Source organism: Malania oleifera, chromosome 2 (assembly GCF_029873635.1).
Source record: "Malania oleifera isolate guangnan ecotype guangnan chromosome 2, ASM2987363v1, whole genome shotgun sequence".
In the NCBI taxonomy this organism is placed as follows: Eukaryota; Viridiplantae; Streptophyta; class Magnoliopsida; order Santalales; family Ximeniaceae; genus Malania; species Malania oleifera.
The window spans coordinates 54,004,146-54,026,922 of NC_080418.1; the positions used below are offsets into that span (position 1 = coordinate 54,004,146).

Sequence of the window (22,777 nt, forward strand, 5' to 3'; positions counted from 1 at the left end):
GCCGTTGGAGAATCCTCCTTCATCACCCGATAAAGAACTTCGTTGTCCAAACACAAGCGTATTGTCGACGCTGCCTTTGCTTTCAAATCTAACCATATTGCTTCATCCATTCCTTCCGAACAAGATCAACACAAAGATTTACGTGGTTCGGCAAAGTTTACATCCACGGAAACAACGATACACAAATTTCACTAAGGAAATCAAAATGTACACAATACACTTCAATAATGATCCCTCTCTCTAAAAATATGCCCAGATGACATATATAGAGTTTTCTCGGAGGTTCCCTCCTGTTTACCCAACCACCCAACATTCAAAAATTCAAAATTTAGAAAAACTGTCGCAGCCCAGGCACCTTTTGTTGACGAACACAGAACCTCATCGACAAAACCATGAAAAACCTTCGTCGACGAATACAGGGCTCTCATCGACAATGCCAGAAATCTGAAAATTTCTTGCTCTCCGTAATTATTCGTCGACGAGGTTCAGAACCTTCATTGACGAACCTCTACTGTTCCCTCGTCGACGAGCATAGGCTCCTTGTCAACGAGTCCTGTTGTGCTGCCCCCTTTATGTTTTTCCTCATTTCTTCTTTACTTATCAAAACAAAAGTATAAGAGCCATAAATAACACTCACCTTTGACACAAATATTTATTTTTTAATTGATTTGGTATACGAGGGGTGCACCTAATCTTCTCAGCGTCAAAATTCTTCAACATCATTATCCTCATTTCTGAATGCATTTTTCATCTACAAGGCCAGAAAAGAGAAGGGCAGCATGCACAGGTCCCCCATGCGCCTGCGATTCTCTGTGAAAGCATTTTCAATGGCTGTAAGGTGTGATCTTTTGATTGCATGCATTCTCTGTTTAAACGTTTTTAATCTCAAAGCCTCTATTAGTCCAATGAAGGTATAGGATAATGATTCTCCTCCATTCTCTCCCAAACGAGTTTAATGTCCTTGCAAATTGGGAGTTCATAATTCTGATAATTGAACCAAACGATTAAATTCCGACTCATACCAATGGCATAGATTGACATGGGCTCCGTGTTTAGTTAGTAGTCTAATTGATTAATAGTTCAATTCAATTATCTGACTCAAATCAATTCTCAAAAATAAAAAATAAAATTAAAAACCATTAAAAGTCATTGTGAGTAGAAAACAATGTTGTATAGACTAAAAAACAATAATTCATCATTGAAGAACATTAGTTCAAAAACCATATGGTCATTTAGCATCATTCAACAACATTACTACAAATAGCTGTTCCACGGCGTGAGAATCTTATAAAAGATAATCAAATATGCACCCATATTAAATCACCAGTGATTCAAAATTTCAACAAATCCTCCATAAAATTGAATGCAAATTCCATAGTCATAGTTGACATCTCTATAGAAATGTTGTAGAATATAATTATTGTTTCACTCAAATAGTCTCCAAAAAATGGTTTAAAGAAAAGTTCAGAAGAAAATTTGAGCACCCACTCGAGTCAATTCTTGCAAGAACCAAAATATAAATATATATTAAATAGCCACTGCAAGTCTCAACTACATAAACCATGTAAAACAGAGAGTAACGACATTTACAGCATCATGGGCCACATGTTGATTCCCCAACCGAAGAATAGAAGCCAGTCATACTATCATCCATGTCAAGTGCCTGTACCCAGCCCACTTCACAGCAAGATGGATACCAATGGCCAAGGCCACACCAAGCAACGGCAAAGGAGGCCTCCCAGCAGATGTTGCAATGTCACGCTTCTCATTTCCTTCTGAGCGCCTCTTTGAATGGTGAGAAATGGCCAAAGCAGTATACAAGATCATCACAACAACTCTAATCCAAGGCTCTCCAATCGCAGCTAGCACAGCCGCTGCAGGCAGCACAGACGAAACATAATCTCTCTTCTTAACAAACCGTGCAAAACCAAACAGGCCCAACAAAAGCAGCCAAAAGAGCAGTTCGGAAACAAAGCCTTTCACAGCTGCAAAGCCAACTAGACCAGATACTGTAAGAAGATATGGTTGGCTGTTTACAGACTCTGGAGCAGTGGCTTCTGCAACAGCAAGCACTGCTGATGCTAGCACAATGATCACTGTCAGCTCTGAAACAGGAGCATATGCCACTACACTAGAGTAGAAAGATCGAACAGTGTAGATTGCATCCTCAATACATCTGATAAAAGAAGTGATTGGATCACCTATAAAATGGAAAATAAATGCTAGGGCAAGTTTAAAGAGGTATCCCATGAAACTGAAGATACCAAGTACAGCCTTCCTCCAGTTATATAGTTCCCACAAAACTGTTCTCCATGCATATAAAAGGAATGCCAGTACTGCATATTAATTGAAAAACAACAGAAAAATCAGGAATATATTTCATCTTATATTTTTTCCACAATTCTTATGACAGAAAGGAGAAATCTCAAGCAAATAAAATTGCATTGGTTATTTGAATTTATTTATTAAAAAAAGCAAAGAAAAAATGAGGAAACATGTAAGAAAACAAGAAAATAAAGAGTCATACAATGAAGCTCGTGGTGCGGGATATGCACAATCTTCTATTGTTTTATGAAAACAAATAGTTATTGCTCCACAAAGCCTTAACAAATGTAATTCAAAGCACGAGTAAGCCGTTCATCATATAAGAAAATGAAGTGTCTAAGATGTTCTATTCTATTATTTCTTAAGGAGTATTGACAGCACAATGTTTGGCCACCATTTAAGATTACTTCACACCTTGTGAAGGGTTGTGTGGCACTCGTTTAGCGAACTAGCTTAACTAGTCCGCTGAAAGTATACCATGATATTACCACATGAACAAATTGTCAACCATCTAACACAGTTAAGTGGAAACAAAACACAAGCATGAATCAAGCAGTAAACAGTAAAGCAACGCAATTCATCCTTAACACCTCCATATGCAACATGAATTTAGTGAGGAAGCAAGTAGGCTAAACACATTTACAAATCCTAATGAGTTTTACAATGACTGATAAACACTCATCCTCCCCTAAAGAGCTTCATATATGTTATTCTAATTCTAGTATTAGGAAACATAAAACTGACTGAGTCATAGTCCCATTGAAACATAAAACTGACCTAGTCATTGTCCCATTTTATATTAAGGCATTATACTACTCAAAAGAATAAAACCTACACTACTATTTACATGATGGTTATCCATCCCATGTAAACAAGACAAGCAATTGTAGGCAAGCATAATGCTCTGAACAAAGATGTCTGAATTATCTTATTTAATAATAATCTAATTAGTTTAAGTATATTTTTTTAAAAATAAAATTTATAACACTTTCTCATAATGAGTCCTTGGGACCACCCCAAGGCCTTTGCGAGCTGCTTTACTCAATCTCAGGGGTGGGCACACTATGGTTTAGTGTCCAAAGTAACCAGATAATTTATAGATGCACCTCCTGTTATATAAAATACTTTACTGTAATTAGATTATTTGATTTTAAAATATATTATGTATATCACAAACATATGAGGTATACAACATGTATGCCCTATTTTTCTTTAAATTAAAATTTTAAAAGGATAAAGCTGTCCATACTATCATATTCAGGGAAGCCCTTTGTTTCTCCTTTGTCTTTCACTTAATTCTTCCTACCCTTTTCTCAATGCATAAATAAAAAGATAAATGCATAGCCAAATAAGTCATATGAAATATATTGTCTCGACATTAAGAAAAGAAGTTGATTAGTCGAGTGAAATTAATGTTAAGCTATCATATGATAGTCGTGAATAGATACAATATTTTAAAATACAAGTGCCAAGAGATCATTGGTGATAAGCATGTCTAATATTTTGAAAAGGTCAATCATATTATCGTATAATACATATTTTTTTAAGGAAAAAAAATTCATTGACAAGAGAGAAAATAATTTATAATGATTTGAGGATAAAAGATCCTCCCAAAGAAAAAAAGGAAATTACAATCATGCTCCCCTCCAGTTCCTACTAAGATTTTATATAGGTTAAACTCAAAAAAAAAAAAAGCCAAATGCATGAGCCCGAAAAGACGCAAGGAAAAACCACTTAATCAAAAAGAAACAAGGTGGAGTTGATTTGCCATTAAAAACCCTTGCATTCCTTTCCATCCAAAAAGTCCAATGGAGTGCAAAAAAATAGCACATGTCCACAGAGCCATCCCTTCCTTACTTCTTCAGATGCTTCTTTAACGTACTCTTAAGAAAGCTTCAATTGTCCATGGGAAAAACACAGCCTCACCGAAGAATGAAAACAACAAAGAACCAAAAGCCGCTTAGCCATTCTGCAATGCAAAAACAAGTGGTTGATAGTCTCATTTGAGTCATGACACATACATAGCTTACAGCTCTGTGAAGCCTCCTTGTCTGCAACAAATCATTGATATTAAACCGGTAAAAGACCACAATCCACATGAAAGCTCTTATTTTGAAGGGAACCTTTGCTTTACCGATAAAATTATTCAAAAGGAAAGCACAAGGACTCGAGGATTTCATAAGTTGATACCAAAAAAAAATAGTGGAAAAAGAATTAGAGGAATCCCCTACCCAAATCCTCGAGTCATCTGTCACCGTGGGAGAAAAAAATTCCAACTCTCAATAAAATAGTTAAATCATCAATTACTTCTTCGGAAGCCTCTTTAACGTACTTTTAAAAGCTTCAATTGTCCATGGGAAAAACAAAAGCCTCACCAAAGAATGAAAACAACAAAAAATCAAAGCCGCTTAGCCATTTTGCAATGCAAAAACAAGCGGTTGATTGTCTCATCTGAGTCATGACACATACATAGCTTACAGCTCTGTGAAGCCTCCTTGTCTGCAACAAATCATTGATATTAAACCGGTAAAAGACCATAATCCACATGAAAGCTTTTATTTTGAAGGGAACCTTTGCCTTATTGATAAAATTATTCAAAAGGAGGATTTCATAAGTTGATACCAACAAAATAGTGGAAAAAGAACCAGAGGAATCCCCTACCCAAATCCTCGAGTCATCTCTCACTGTGGGGGAAAAAAAGTCCAACTCTTAATAAAATAGTTAAATCATCAACCTCTCTCTCATTGAGATTCTTGAAAAACTGAAAACCCCAAAAGAGAGAGAGAGCCTCATTCAAAAGTGTAGAAATGAAATCAATAATTAGAGAGTTGCATAACCTAGACAATCTAAAAAAAATGAGGACTAAAGACTAACGAAACCTCACCCACCCAAGTATTTTCCCAAAAACAAATGTTATTTCCATTACCAATTTGGAAATGTGAGAAATGAATTTCCAAGTACTCGCATAAGAAACACAACCACTTCCGATGGTATCCCATCCATTCCAATGCAAATCATATTTACTTTAATTACCACGTGCCACAGGGAGTCAACCTCCAAAGCCATTTTCGAACTCACAAGATGTTTTAAAACACCACATTCTTGATTCCTAAACCCCCATCAGACTTTGGTCTTCTAATCTTATCCCGGGTAACTAAATGGTCTCTCTTGCCCTCCCCAACTCCTGACATAAAAAAATCCCTAATCCTCTCCAAGGTCTTTGCCACCCCGATTGAATTTTGAAAAGGGAAAGAAAATATAAAGTTACATTAAAAGGAGAAGCATTAATAAGAGTAATGTGACTTCCTAATGATAAGTAAGCTTTCTTCCATCCCCTCCCCCCAAACAGCACCACCAAATCTACTCCCTCTCTCTCCACTACTATGTCCCAAAGTGATATATAGCCACGATTACCACAAATGGACAACCCAAATAAGTCAAAAGGCCACTCCAAAATGGTATGACCCGCTAGGTTAGCCAAACCATCTTAACTCTGTCAAACCTAAATTGATATCTGCTGCCCCACTCTTAGATATGTTACTTTAAAGGCTCGAAATATTCTCAAAAATTTTCAGCAAGGTAAGAGTTGTGAAAATTCAGAATACTATCCTCAAGAAAAAGAAGGGTTTCATTAGCAAATTGGAGATGGGACACTATTGCTTGGTTTGGATAACAACAAGAGAAAAGAAAATAAATGATATTGATTTCTTTCATGAAGAGAAAAGAAAAGAAAGTTTTTTTTTTTATTTTTGGGGAGGGGGGTGATGTTTGGATAACTAGAGAGAAAAGAAACAAGAGGAGTGTGAGTTATCTCTTATATTGATTGGTTAACAAGAGAAAAATAAAAAGATTTAATACTATTTTACTAAATTGATCTTTTTCTTTCGTTTCTAGTGAGGCATTCATGACATATATATAATATTGCAAAGCTGAATTCTTTTCTCTCCCAATCTCTCCACTTTTGGAGATATTCAAAAGTGAGTATTTCTACCCCTCCACTTCTCTTCCTTTCTCTCCATTCATTTTATAAAATACAATCCCAACAAGTGATTCAAGGAGAAAAGGTTCCCTTTCTTTTCTTTTCTCTAAATTCCTCAATCCAAACAAAATGTACTTTTGGAGATATCCAAAGTAAGTATTTATCCCTCTCCTTTTCTATTCCTTTCTATCCATTCATTTTATAAAATACAATCCAAACACATGAGTCGGGGAAAAAAGGTTTTCTTTCTTTCCTTCTCTCCAAATTCTTCAATCCAAATAAAATGTATGATCTCCTCCCTACCAACCTTGAGACCCCAGATGACATAAATACCTTGGGGATGATTGATCACCCTACTCATCACATCCAAAACTAAGGCAAAGCGAAATGGGTTAGGAGGATCCCTCCTTGCCTCAAGCCCCATGAGGCTTGAAACCACTCCCTCAATCAACCATCCACAATAACTTACATAGCCATTGTGGACAAGCACCTTTTTCCTCCAAGCCCCACAGACACCCTTCAAGGCCAACATATAATCCATGAAAATCCAACAATGTCCTCGGCTTCCTCAAAGTCTAATTTGAGTAAAATAAACCTCTCCCCCCTTCTCCTCACATTCTCTGCCACCTCATTTGCCATGAGTAAAACATCTAGAATATGTATATCCTTAATAAAGGCAGCCTATTCTAGTGTGACTGTTCTCCCTAAGACCTCTCAAAGCCTTTTAGACAAGAACTTGGCGAGAATTTAAGAGACTAGTTACCAGGCTTATCGATTGGAAATCTCTTATCATTTTGAATGCTCCTTAGGAACAAGAGCTATATACATGGCGCTAACATTATTCCCCACCACCCCATTTCTATGAAACTCACAAATGAAATTCATTAAATCTTCCTGAATTGCCTCCAAACTATCCTTAAAAAAGCCATGGTAAACGCATCGGAGCCTGGAACCTTACACATATCCATCACAAAAATTGGCCCCCTGATCTCCTCACTATCAAACAGCCTCACTAGCCAAGTAGTAAGGTTTTCATCAATGGGACTCCAATTTATACCTTCAATCATCAACCTATTTGTTCTATAATAAAATATATATCATCAACCTATCCATGCATCCCTTGGTGTACACCCTCTTATATAAATTCATTATCACTACCCCAATTTGAACTGAATCCCGCACCACGTTTCCCTCATCTGTTTCTAGTTCCTTGATCAAATTCTTTCTCCTCTTCCTTGGCCACTTTATGAAACAGTGTGGTATTACAATCCCCTTCTCTCACCCACTTATCCTAGATTCTTGTTTCCAACTTACACTCTCCCCAAAGAGGATTATCTCCAAATCATTACTAAGGGGTCAGTTGGAACCATCTATAGAAAAAAACTTTTCTAGAAAAAAAAAATAAAAATAAAAAGGAAGTATTTACCAAAAAAAAGCACATATCTAAAAGAAATCTGGGATTACTTGCTATAAGTACTCATTCAAAATAAGTATTTTTTTTAGAAAAAATACTTCTTCAAAAAAGACTTACTTTCCTTTTTAAAAAAAAGTAGTTTGGAAAAGTACTTCATGAAATCAATAGTTATTCATGTGTAAACCAAACACTACTTATTGACAAATACTTAATTTGAGTACTATTCATAATAAGTACTTTTTTAAGACGTTACAAATGGGAACCTCCTAGGCAACCACATATCTCAAAGCAGAAAGAATTAGGGCCCCAACAAATAGGGTTGGCATCCAAAAGAACTGGGCACTAATCTTAAATTGTCCTAATGAGAACCTCCTTGGCAACACTGGTGAAGGTATCCTCCCATTCATTTGTGAACAAAAAACAGTCAATACAGGAGGAAGCAATTCTCCTAGCGCTCTCCAGGTAAAGTGGCCATTACTCAGTAGTATATCCTTAAGCTCGCACTCCTGGATAATGGAGTAAAAAATTCTCATACTACTAGTCAACCTCAAGCCCCCCAATCCCTCCTTCGTAAGACGAATGATATTGAAATCCCCACCCATCACACAATGCAGGTTGCAAAGACCAAAAAAGATAGCTAGCACCACACACACAAACAAAAAAGAGAAAAAAAAAAATCTACAATGGGAGAGTGTGGAACCATAAATGAACAAACACCACCAACTCACAAAACTCTTAGCCTCTAGTAACATAGAAGGAGAGAAATCACTTGAAACACAGTTCCTAAATGGTGCCATCCTAGTTTACCATACTATGATTGCCCTCCTAAGGCACTAGAAGAGGCAAAAAACACCCAATCCCTAAGGCAAGAATCTCAAATACTTCTCACTAAGAGGCATTTATTGACTCAATCTTAAACTCTTGGATGAGTATAACACTTGGAGAAACTACACTAACCAACTATTTTACTAACCCACCCCCCCCCCCCCCAAAAAAAAACCCCCGGTTCCCTACTAGTTCCTAAACCTCAAGCATTCCAAGAAAGAATCTTCATTGACAACTTCTATCACCACCCATACTCCTTTACCCTCTACCATAGTTGATTGAGGAGGCAACGCTACTCAACTCTTTAGTCAACTTGGAGTCTTTTTCTCTCCCTCACCTACCACACCACCAATTCCTAACCACTTCCCCCTCACGGTTTACAAGACTAAGACCTAACTCATCAAGCAAGTTTTGGACATCATAATTGTCCCATTGAACTTGCACCAAAATCAACCCAATCCTTGTTTGTCCGATTAGACACTCTTCAGGAGTCAATGGACCAAAAATTGAGCGCCTTGCATAACAAATTTGACCAAGTCATGAAGTTGTTAGGCAAACGCCCTATTGTAGAAGACATAAGACCATTAGTTAAGCACCCTAATGAGTCCCTATATTCAGTAGGATCAGCCCCAAGGAATTCTTCCTACTCTATGAGTTCCTCTAGCACCTAACAATATGAGTCAGGCTCCAAAAGACCATTAGACCAGTTCAGCTCCTCTAGCCTGAGGTCAATCTAAAGTCTAGATTTGAGGAAGATAACTTTGAGGAGTTTAATGATGTAAGGTACCAACCTGACCCCTAGGCATGCTCCACATTACTCAAGGCAAGGTCAGGAGCACTATGGAGATGCCACAAAAAGGATCAAGGTAGATGTGCATGCCTATGATGAGAAATTAGACTCGAGCTCCTTTTTAGACTAGGTAGTGGAGATGAAAGATCTTTTTAACTAGTACCCTATACGAGGTGAGGACATAGTTCAGTTTTCCAAGATCAAAATTATAGGGCTAGCAAAGTATTATTGAAAAATTGTACAAAAAACCCTGGAAAGGTTGGGTGAACCATCAATTACCCGATCGAACACAATTGGGTGAACCTCCTATTACCCGATGGGACACGATGAGACTACGATTGAAAGAAAAGTACGTCCTTCCATTAAGATTCAGTTGTTTAGTGAGCTTTTGAACCACAAATAGACCACTACTGTCGCCAGCTACATTGTTTGAATTGGGGAGTTGATGCCTAGGATTAATAATAGAGGTCACACCTTACACCGTGGTTAGGTTTGGGAGTGGTCTCAAGGGAAATGTTAGATGAGAGGTTGAATTGTTTTCACCAAAGTCTTTAGAGGCAGCTGATCAAAAAGCTCTTGCCATCGAAAGGTACCTCAAGATCTCCTCTAGGTCTTCATCTAAGGTGAGTGAGTTTCGTCATCCAAATCCTTTCCTCAATCTAGGTCTACCATCCCTCAATCTATCCTTAGAAAGAGAGAGAGAGAGAGAGAGAGAGAGAGAGAGAGAGAGAGAGAGAGAGAGAGAGAGAGAGAGGAAAACTGCAATTTTATTTGAACCATAAATGTACATCAACTTGCATTTCCTGAACTTAAGCCACAACTAAAACCAACACATATTTACAAAAATTACCCAACTAAGCACACAATTACAAAATAATAAAGGAAGTCACTAAATAATACAAAAAGGTCCTCCATACAAACACTATTTTCTAAACCTTCTTAAACCTACACCTAAAATACCTGTGCCGCTTTTGGGATGTAGATGGTCCTCCATCACCTAGTCAAGCTTTCCTTCTTCAACAAATATTATTCCAAGAATCCAAAATCTTCCACACTTGAATTCCTCCTTTCCGCAATCCGGAGCTTGCAATCTTGTGAAAACCTAAGGTCTGGGTTCCATAAGAGGGTGTTGTTGTTGTTCTTGTTTGTTTGCAAAACAAATATTATGTGATCTGCATTCACAACACCTCAAAATCTGACCTGAATTCAAATCCCTTCAAGTTATTTGTTCTCTTGTAACTACCTCCCAAAATTTCTTCCACCCCACTGCATCCTTTTTATTTGGTACGCACACCATTTGTTGGGATTTTCTCCAAAGATAAAAAGCAACCAAACTCATTTGCTCTCAGTCAGAGCATAATAATATGATGAGGAACACTAAAGGTTTTTACCCATGGACTTCTTGTGTTTGAGTCAAAGAAGGTCCTAAGCTCCCTTGACAGCGACAATTTCTCCTGCACTGATAGGGAAAGGGAGAAGAAGCCACGTTTTGCTCTCGGTTATGACAAGTAACCCCGCCTTTTCCACCATGTCATAGCTTTTTTTTTATTTGTCAATTAAGATATTGAAATTCCCCATGACAACTGCTAATAAGAGGTGGAGAGAGCCTAAGAGCTTGGCTAGAGTGGGGAAAAGATAAGATTGAAACTAGATCGGAATGGGACAACAATAATCTCAACAAGGAAACAAAGGCCTATGATGGATATATGAGGTTGGGATTTGTTCACAATAGAGAGACGATGGCCTATGATGTGAAAGCGAAGCTTGGTTCTGCTGAATTGGGTGGTTTTAAAAAGTTATAATTTGTAGGTTAGATTTTGAGTGATGGGTAGAGTTGATGAGAGCGAAAGGTACAAGGAGAAGGATCTTCACAGGCAAGAAGATGGGATAAGAGGTTGGGAGTCAGGTTTCAAAGGAGAGAAGCAAGGTTGCTCTTCGTAGGCATCATTGACAGGGGAGTTCCACTTCTAGTTGCGGCTGAGCTGATCGTTGCAAGGAATTAAGGGGGGTACTTTGTTAAATTGCAATATAATTGTATCATGTTGCTAAGTTAAGAGCACAAAATGCATTTAATCCAACTATTCCTACTTCGAAGTGTGGGATTCACTAATTCATGCACCTACTTTGAACTAAACTCAAATTTTCGTTTTCATCATATAAAAATGAGATGAGGTTGTATAACACAAGTTTTAAAACTAATATATTGTGTAACTCATTAAAACTTTTGCAGAAATTTCTTCTAATTAGATTTTAGGGCAAATATGCAAACCCCCCTATGATTTGCCAAAAAAGACATAGACCCCCCTAATGCTTAGAAAATGACACCTGGTGTTTAAATTTAATAACACCAATATTTATCTAAATGATAATAACCAATTTGTAATAACAACATGATATAATTATCTTAATAACAAATTTGCCCCTAAATGGTAAGTGGAAGAAGCCCTAGTGCCCAAAAACAGTCGTATGTCATTCCTAGATGAGTTTCAATGAGAATGTCAACATTGGCAATCCAAAACCAGCGCCATTGGAAAATGCATATTTGGAGAACAAAATACATACCTATGGAAAGATGTATCGAGCATGGTTTCAGATAACAGTAACAGACCGCATAATAGTAACAGTCACGATGCAACCTTTGTGGTCGTTACATAACGAGTAACAGACACCGCATCCATGAATTCATTTTTTGCATTAGAAAACTTCTTAAAATCATATAGATTCATATGTTTTGATACTAGAATCCTACATACTAATGCTTTAAATGATTTCTAGTAAATTTTAATCAATTTAAATATAACATATATTACAAGCATTGGATGTCATCTTGGTTGCTTTAGTTGCTTTTGGTGAGAAGAACCATGCATTTTTTACTTTTCACTACTTTATTGATTATAAAGTGAAATTCGAACTAAAAAATCTTAAATATAAAGAAACATAAACTATAGAATGCACTCTTTTGTGCTCTTTTACTCTTTAAGGGAATTTTTGCTACACAAAAAATAAAATATTCAATGTTCATATGTCAAAGAAAAACAAAAATTCATACAATAAAAATATTTTAGTCATCAAGCTAGGAGTACGAAAAAATAAAAATATGTTTGAAAGAACTTAGAATACGAAAATATGTCATTTAATGACAGGAAAAGTTGTGTTTATTTGAATGGTAGTTATTTAAAAAAAATGCATACCAACTGTTAAGGAAAATAAACCCAAAATGAATTTTTTGTAATAAAAAATTACTAACTAAATAAACCAACTTAAAATTGAGTATCTAAGCTTCAATAAAGCGGAGGAGAAAATGCAAAAAAGGGGCTCAAAAATCTGTTGTAGTCATTCACAGCCAGTCAAACACTGTAACAGCCAGAAACAGTCTGTAACAACTGTTATGGTTTTGAATCAGAGTGCTTTTGAGATATCGCCCCATAACACTCTTGGAAGCTACCAATATAGTCATGTAACAACCATTATGCATAGGGGTAAGCATTCAGTCACTACAGTTAACGAAAAATTTCGGTTAAAGAATCCTATTAACCGAAAGAAGAAGTAAGGACTTAGGAAATGTAAAATGTATAAAAAGTGAGATGATATTGTCATGGTTAAGGACGAAGACATTAAAGAAAGATGACGAAGTTACTTTAGTAAGTTGTTTAATGAAAACCAAATAGAAGGCTTAAACTTAGAATTGTCAAATAAGGAAAAGACTAAAAATATGAGATTTATTCGCAAAATTTAGAGTTAACGAAGTTAAGCTCGCACTAAAAAAAGATGAAAAATGGGAAAGCTATGGGACCAAATAACATCCCAATTGAAGTTTGGAAATGCTTAGGTGATAACGGAATTATATGATTAACTAATTTATTTAATACAATTGTAAAAACTAAGAAAATGCGAGATGAATGGAGGAAAAGCACTTTAATACCTATATACAAAAATAAATGAGATATTCAAAATTGTAATAATTATCGTGGAATTAAACTTATGAGTCATACAATGAAACTATAAGAAAGGGTAGTTGAACAAAGATTAAGGTTAGAAACGAAGGTCTCAAAAAATCTATTTGGTTTTATGCCTGGGAGATCTACCACAAAAGCTATTTATCTTTTAAGAAGATTAATGGAAAAGTTTAGAGAAAAGAAGAGAGACTTGCATATGATTTTTATTGACCTTGAGAAAGCATATGATAGGATATCTAGGGAAATTCTATGGCAGGTTTTAGAAAAAAAGGGTGTATGTAGTAGGTATACCGATGTCATTAAGGATATGAACGATGGAGTAATGACTAGTGTAAGGACTATAGATGGAGAAACTAGAAAATTTCCAATCACCATAGGTGTGCATCAAGGATCTGCTTTGAGTCCTTATCCTTTTGCTTTAGTGATGGACCAATTGACTGAGAATATTCAAAAAGAGGTTCCATGGTGTATGTTGTTTGCAGATGATATTGTATTAATTGATGAAACTAGAGACGGAGTAGAGACTGAGTCAGAATTATGGAGAGAAACTTTGGAATCTAGAGGCTTTAGGATAAGTAGAAATAAGACAGAATATAAGAAATGTAATTTTAGTAATGATAGGAGGAATATTGCGGACAAAGTTAAACTTGATGATGAAGAAATAATAGCACTTGTAGATTTCGATACCTTGGATCTATTATGCATGCTGAAGGAGAAATTGAAGATGATGTAATGCATAAAGTTAAAGCGAGTTGGGTAAAATGGAGAAGTGCTTCAAGTGTGCTCTGTGATTGTAGAATAACCTTAAAATTGAAAGGGAAGTTTTATAAAACAGCTATAAGAACAGCAATGCTATATGGATCGAAATGTTGGGCAACCAAAAAACATAATATCTAAAAAGTAAAAGTTGCTGAGATAAGAATGCTTAGATGGATGAGTGGTATAACATTGAAAGATAAATTAAAGAATGAACATATTTGTGGTAAGTTAGGTGTAACTCCTATAGAAGATAAGATAAGAGAGGGACAACTTAGATGGTATGGACACTTGCAACGTAGGCCACATAGTGCACCTGTGAGGAAGAGTGACTTAGTTACTATGGGGGGCAATAGAAGAGGTAGGGGTAGACCTAAAATAATTTGGGAGGAGATAGTGAGTAAGGATTTAATATCCTTAAATCTATCAAAAGAAATGATCCATGATCGCATAAATTGGCGGAAAAGGATTCATATAGCCAACCCCACCTAGTGGGACTAAGGCTTGGTTTTGTTGTTGTTATTGTTGTTGTAATCCTATTAACCGAAACAATTGAAATTCCATTAAATAGAACCCCAAAACCGATGGAATCAAATTTTGGTTAAATCGGTTGACTGATTTTAACTAATTAATATTTTAGCATATAAAAAATATAGATAATATAAATATATAATATATAAACTTTTAATGTATATAATTATTAATTATTAATATAAACTAATTGATTAATTTGTTTAACCAAACATATTAAACCCTAAAACTAAACCAAAAACTGAAAACCAAAATTCAGTGAAAACGAAAACTGAACCAAACCAACAGAATTTACTTTCTTAATTCAATTTTGGACGAATTATGCTCACCCCTAGTAACTTATGCACCAATTTTTAAAACCATGGTACTGTGTAACAAGTCTATTCATTTTTTTCAAATAACACAATTTAGATGTTAGCTCCGAAGAACGACAATACAACAACTTCTATTTTTTTAAAAGATGGTCAACTAAGGAGGGATATAAATGCCATTATATATTCAAATGTCAAAAGAGCTCATTGCCATTTGTCCTATTGTTAGGATAGAGTTGCAACTGTTCGGAGAAGCTAAAGGGAGGTTAGTGTTCTTCATTTTAATTTACAACACACACCTTGTTTTGCATGAAAATTTCAACACATAAATATATATATATATATATATATATATATATATGAGTCGATTGAGTTAAATGCATCTTCTATGGAAGTTTATACCCAAAAAAAACCAAAAAACAACAAATTTTGTATGAAATAATACGATCACAATGTCCAAATTTAAATCATTTTTATTTTCTTATTATTTATATTGTCAGAAGGGTCTGATAATTAATACTGATATGATGAAAAATGGAATTTTTATTATTTTGGTGCAGATTTTAAATTTTACAGGAAGAATCCTAACCTCTTTTGTTTTCCAAATGAAGATATTTAATATTGGTTCTTGTTTGGTAATGAGGAGACTACAGATTTTCTCTTTTTTCCTGCTTGTTTACTGAAGAGGATTTTTGGGGCCCCGGGGGGGGGGGGGTGGGGGGGTGGGGAAGTGTTGGAGTTGAATCCTATTTCTAGAGAACAGACCAAGTGATGGAACAGCTGTTTGAGGAAAATGAGGTCAAGGCAATTGTGTTTAGAATGGCTTTAGCATGGGTTTCTTTCGGATTGTTGGAAAGTGAATAAGGAGGATTTAATGAAGATTTCTTCAATGAGTTCTATTTTAATGAGATTTTGAGCAAGAGTAGTAAGCATACTTTCGTCATTTTGGTGCCTAAGAAGAATAGGTCTCTTTTCTTAAGTTTGCCTTTGAGCCCACATGCAGGTCTATCCCCATACCTTTTCCAATTCCCCCAGCCTATTCCAATTCCACACCCATTTCAGAAGTCCTGTTCAATACATAAGTCTCACAAACTACAACTATATAGCATATACATTATACATTGTGGTTTCCACCATACACCAAAAGATTTGAAAAAAAAAAAAACAAAGAAGAAGAAGAAGAAGAAATCACTTAGATCATATGAAAAATTAAATCAAATAGACAACAAAGATATGACTACTATTGTTTTTTTATATTTTATTTTATACCATATATATTTCAATTTTTATTTTAAAAAGTAATAACATGCACTTAAATTTTTTATGTCACAGTTAAAAAATTAATAACTATATTCATTTTTATTATCATACTAAAAAAGTGTATAAGTAAAAAGATAGGTCATAGTAGAATCATATTAGAAGTATAAAAAATCAAGCTAAAAGAAAACATACGTTGTAAATTTCTTACTTAATGGTATAAAAACCTAAATCAAAAGGGTTAAAAATTAAGGATTACTAATACTAGTATATAGAATAGGTACACATATGGATATAACGATTCACAACTTCTAAAAAGAAATATACTAGAGAATAAAAGGTAACAAAAATATTCATCACAAAAATATGTAAATTTTGTCTCGAGGACTTTACTTGTAAAGGAAAGTTTGGAGATATTAGTTACAACATTATAATCTTCATATTTGTTAGCGCCTAAATTTTAAAAAAATATAACTATTTTTAGATTACGTCGAGAATTGGTAAAAATAATAAAATCAGTAATTTGTCCTCTTGTCGATAGATTGATTCAATTTATTTTAACTATCCTCTTTGGTAAAATTATAATCAAGTGTGTGTGTGTGTGTGTGTTTTTTTTTTTTTGGTAAAAACCAAACTTGCAATGAGATGGAAGATAATTATCTCGTGAATTACTTTTTTATACTATTTAGAAATAAATTGTTCAAAAGTTCAATAATGATTTGATAGAGATGTTTTTTTATGCTATGAGAAAAGCAGAAATTATAGGATGATTACTCAAGTTAAATTATTGGTCAATTATATACTCAAAGTTAGATTTTATATTTGATTTTTTAATTTTTTTGGTATATTCCATGCTCATAGTGGCATTAATTTTGACAACTTTTTAGTTTTTACTATTGTTGATATGAATTTACTGTTGTTGAGATGCATTTACATGTGATTCCAGTTAATAAAACCTTTTTTTTTAATTCTTGCATGTAACTAAAATAGATATTTTACTTAAAATCATAATAATTACAAACACATTAAAAAAATCTCAATAATTTTTTTAGGCATATAATTTGAACCCCCCCCCCCCAAACCATGATTTCTGGATCCACCACCATACTAAGGTTGCAGATTTTCAGCACATCAATTTAATTACAAGTATGCACAAAATCATGCTGAAGTTCTAGAAAATAGCTTGATTTTTGTAATAGGAGATATTATTTCTGAGGCTCAAAGTGCTTTTTTGGGGAATAGGCAGATTGTGGATGCTTTCTTTTTTTTATTAGTAAGGGTAATTTGTATTAATCAAATGTACATTTACAATATACACTGGGCATACCCAGGAATAGTACCCCAAAGCTTTCTTAAAGAAACAGGAAGTGTATCCATCAGGGCCTGGAGACTTTTCCTCCCCAATCCTAAATAAGCCCAGTTTTACCTCCTCATCTGTAATGTCCCTGACCATCTCCCTTGCTTCACTCAGGGTCTGACCATTGGCAACAATACAAGTATCCACTTCCATACAGTTCTCAGAAGACCCCAGAAGTTCCTTATAGTAGGTAACAAATTCATCTGCAACCTGTTGTAGAGATGTAGTGATCTCCCCATTACTATTTGTGATTGATGCTATATGATTCCTGACCATATGTCTTCCCATCAACGAGTGAAAAAAGGAGGAACTTCTATCACTCTCTTTGAAATATTTGTGCTTAGCTTGTTGAGCCATAAACATTCTGTTTGCCTCAGCTAGCCTGGCAGCCTTAACCCTTTTCTCAATCACCAGCTCCTGTAAATCCACATCCTCAGGAGAATCATGAAGCCTCTGCTGCACCTCCACCAGTTCTTCATTAGCTCTTTCAGCCCTGGAGCCAACATGAGAAAAGGGTAGTGCATTCAGGTACCTCAGAGGCCCCTTCAGAACCTGCAGCTTTTTAACAAACCTGAACATCCTGGACCCCTGGCATTTAGCTCTCCACCCCTCCTTAACAACCTCTTGAAATCTGGTATGCCCAGCCCACATATTAAAAACTTGAAGGGCCTTTTACCCAGGCAATCATCCTCAGACAATGTCACCATGCACAGGGAGTGGTCTGATAAGTGCCCTGTTAACTGAAATGAAGCATGAATATTCCCTGCAACCTGAACCCAATTAGAATTCATCAACACCCTGTCAAGCTTACTCCAGACTTTTCTATTCGTCCAAGTCAAAAAGCACCCTGCAGAGTTAACATCTGTCAGCCCAACCTTCATGAAGCATTCCCTCATATCTTTAATTTCATAGTCTGTAACAGGGACCCCATTCCTCTTTTCCTCTGCTGTAAGAACATTATTGAAATCACCCAACAGCAGCCAAGGCCCTAAGTCTGCCCTACCAAACTGCACCAAACTCTGCCATAGGCCACGTCTAGCCACCACAGAGTGAAGGCCATACACAAAACTAACTGCAAAATTTTTAGAAGAAACTAGACATTTCAGTGAGCAGTGTATCACCTTAGCATTACATTCATTTACCTGAATGTGAACTGTTTATGGATTCCAGATCACAGTAATCCTCCCAGGTACATGGTGAGGGAAGCTATTCACCTGACTCCATCCCTGCAATTTCTTCTTCATGAAGTTATCAAGGCTAGACTCAGTTAGCTTAGATTCCAGCACACCAAACACTTCTACTTTGTTTTCCTAATAAGGCCTACCACCCCATTCTGTCTAATATTCCAACATGCTATCTTCATTGAGGATTTTGGAGGGCTGTCCCTCCATTCCTACTTGCTTGATTACTGCAGCCAAGCCCTTTGTTCTTCTTTTTGCTCTTTACAGGGATAAATCCATCAGTACTGACCATATCTTTGTGAACAATAGGATCAGTACTAACAACCCTACCCGTCTTTATGAATTCCTTCTGTAACCTCTCCTCTGCTGCCAGAGCATACTCCAGAACCCTTTTCAACACCTTTGGCCTTTGCATCCTTACCAATTAGGGGGACAGCGTTCCTAGTTTTGTTTCTGTCAGTGGAAGCATCAGTTGATACTCCCACTGGTTTAACACTGGCTTCTTGCAGACAACCAGATTCACAAACAGGTTCTTCAACTGCCTTCTCAGAACTGGGCTCCCCACCTCTTCCTGTTATACCTTCAGGCACTGAACCAACTCCCTTATTCTCTTCAATAGGAACCACCTCCTTCCCTTTCCTAACTTTGCAATATTACTCTACATGACCAATAGCCTTGCAGTAATTGCAGTATTTGGGCGAGCTCTCACACACAATCTCCTGAATTATTGACATGTCATCCAGCAGCCAAACTTTAACCTTAAGCTTCAGTTCCTTTGCAATGTCTACTTCAACCAATACTCTGGCATAGGATAGCCTTTCCTTATTTGTTGTTAGCTTGTCTGCATACAAAGGTCTGTCCAGTTCAGAGCATATCCTCCCCAAGGCCATTGGTGTCCATAATTCAATAGGTAAGTTCTTCAGTTGAACCCAAACAGGAAGAGAGGTTCTCTACTAAGGTTCCTACTGAAAAAATTTTGGCATCTTCTTCAGCAACAGAGATCTGCCATACACCCAATAAGGCCCCTTCTGCAACACATTTCCCATATCCTCTTCATTTCCAAACTTGAATACTATCCACCCATTAGCATGGTGAATAACCTCCACATTTACATTCCAGGACTTGACTAGTGAGTTGAGAGCTGACTTACCAGGGTGTTTTCCAGCAAAATAGCCCACCAGGCACTTGTTAAAAGTCCCAGCAGGGTCTTCCATGTCTGTTTCTTGAACCCTAGCCCCAGCACCATCTGAGTCAAATGCTGGTATTGCTCCACAACTCTATAATTGTCTCTTGTTTGCAAACAAATCAACCAATGGCACTCTTCTGTTCTCCTTCATAAGCACCTTACTCTCTGGTGCTTCCTGCAGTTTTCTGTTCTCACCATCTGTCTTCATCCTCTTACTGTCTTTGGGCACACCTTCTTGAACAGATTCGACCCCATCTGTTACCTTCAAGGCCTCACTGTTGTCTGTCACACCCATCTCCTCAAGAAATTTTGCATTTAACATCATGGGAACCTCTTTCCCTCTCATATCCTTTTGAGTGTTACTACAGTTCACCTCCTTTGAGCTGCACGGGGACAAATTCACATCCATTCCCATTTTCGCCTGAAGCTCATCAAGGAGAACCGAAGGTGATATTGTGCCACTCGACTCCCCTTGTATCCTTTGAATCGCCTTACCCGAAATTCTAGCAAACTCAGCAAAAATTTCGTGATGCTTATTGTTAGCCCATGCATTCCTGTTTCCCCCTTTAATCTCTATGAATTTCAAGGCATCATCAATCTCTTTCTTCAAATCAGAATCCACAGCTGATTTCTACGAAGCCCTAAGCGCAACTTTGTGCCCCATGACCGGCCAAATTCAAATTTGTTTTCAAATCTGAACTGGGCGGGAAACACAAATTTGAAAAATCTGACTAAAAATGAACGGAACAGGCAGTGTAGAAGACCACAGCCAAGAGATGAACGGTAATGGAGGATCTTGAGGATGAAGAAGGTGAAGATTTTCAGTTGATTGAGCATCCAAGCCTCACGCAGCCGTGCATCCCTTAGAGAGGGATGAGAGCTTCTCTCTCTAACACGGCTTCATGAAACCCACTCCTTGTCTTAGTTGTGGATGCTATTTTAGTGGCAAATCAGGTTGTTGAGGATGTTCTAAAGCAAAGGAAGGGGATTATGCTTAAAGTAGATTTTGATAAGGCTTATGACCATGTTGGTGGGAGACTTGATAAAATCTTTATGAGGAAAGGGTTGGGTGAAAGATGGAGGACTTGGATAAGGGGGTGTTTATCCGATGTCTCTTTTTTAGTCATTATACATGGAGAGCCTAAATCTTGGTTTAAAGCTACAGGCAGGGTTAGGCAACAAGATCCACTGTACCCTTATTTGTTTGTTCTTGTGGTAGATGTATTGAAATATTGGTCAGTAAGGCTTTTGATAGAGGTTTCCTGAGAGGGATTAAAGTGGGGAGTTATGTGCTACACTTGTCCCTACATCAGTTACCCTGTTAGCCCCCCAATGCACTCCTCAAAGTTTCTCCAAAAAAATTGTATATTTTACCATCCTTAGTTTCCAAGGTGGCTTCATCTTTCTTCCCACTAACCCTTGGGCAGCACCAGGATCTCTTCTTTTATGGACTCCCTTCATTGTGAATTCTAATAATTGTTCTGCAAGTATGATCCTCTTGCTAACATTTTTCTTGCTAGCATATGGCGCACAAACCACTTACTTCGTATCCTAAAATGTGATTAACAAATGGTAATACAACTTTTGACGCTACCACTAATCTGAATATCCCAAATTTTACCAACAGATCATATCAAATAAAATTCAGCGTCAATGTTGTATTGTAGTTATAACAGTAGCATAGTTTTCAGTAATGTGTCGTATGCTAAAGACCATGCTAAGCAAATTTAGAAGCAATTCGAGCCCATGCGTGACGCAGGTAATTTGATAAATACAGAAAGTCACAATAGAAGCAAAATAAAATATAACCATTTCTGCTGCATTTGGTTTGGAAAACCCTCAGTTGAGTGCGCCTTTTAAAACCATATAGCTTACTTACGTTAGCATTTGTTTTTCACAATATAAATATTGAAACAGCTTAAATATATAATAAACAAAAATTTTACTTTCCTTTCCTCATCTTCCTCAGCAACGAAACAAAAAAGTCACTTAAATCGAGAGAGGGGGAGAGAGGGAGATATGACGAACCTATGAACCAAGGCCATCTAATAGGTCGATCAGGAGCTTCCTTGGCCAAATGCCTAAACCGTTCGGGCATAGTGCTCTGCCCTCGGGCTTCTTCAACTTCGTCAACACTGCTTCGGCTCCCTCCTTCCCCATTATCCGCACCTGCACACAACCTTAGTCCCCTGCCAAAAGAAAACCCCAAATTTTTTGCAGAAAATCCCGGGAACCCGTCCGAAAATTTCAGTTTCGGCAGGTGAATTCGGCTCGTGGAGGAACTTAATGGAAGCGATTGACGACGAGTTTGAAGGCGCGGACGAGTACGCGTAGTGAGACCGAACAGAGAAAAGCTACAGGCTTGGGTTGAACAGAGGCGAGCAGATATTGTCATCGCCATGGCTTCTCAATCACATGGTGAGGACAAGGGAGCAAGGAGGGAGAAGCAGAGTGGGGCGGCAAGCACAGTGAGGAATCACTGAAGATTAGAAGGGCGTGTAGGAAAACTTACATGAAACGTCGTCGTTTTCGGGGTTGTGCACAATGCCCACCAAGCTTGGTTTACACTTCACATAATTGAAAAATCTCTTAAGTCATAGTTAAGGAGACTAAAAAATCTTTACATAGAAGAAGACTCAAATGTGGAGAAAGACAAAAGTCCTATCTCCTAGCTTTTGCCATATTAGCAATATAATGGACAAACCCATTATATGCTCTTCTTACAACAAATACATTACACTAAGAGCAACTTTCCAACACCTTACAAATATCCACAAAAGAGAAAATAAAATAAGTCTCCACGGGCATGGCGTGATGGAAAGGCATTAGCAAGTAAGAATAAGAATCGGAGATTCAATTCCAAGTAGATACACTCATGGAACCAACGGTACCTATGGATGGTGAAAGTT

At 36.8% G+C, this 22,777-nt stretch overlaps 1 protein-coding gene across 1 annotated transcript; it reads right to left on the reverse strand.

Moving 5' to 3' along the window:
• Positions 1–1,327: 1,327 nt before the first annotated feature.
• On the reverse strand, positions 1,328–22,443 carry LOC131147983 (uncharacterized). The gene is made up of 2 exons (XM_058097689.1): positions 21,897–22,443; positions 1,328–2,336 (listed from the first exon to the last, which is right to left on the reverse strand). Exons 1-2 carry the CDS (start codon positions 22,267–22,269, stop codon positions 1,639–1,641), a joined length of 1,071 nt encoding a protein of 356 aa, XP_057953672.1. The 5' UTR covers positions 22,270–22,443; the 3' UTR covers positions 1,328–1,638.
• Positions 22,444–22,777: the final 334 nt, after the last annotated feature.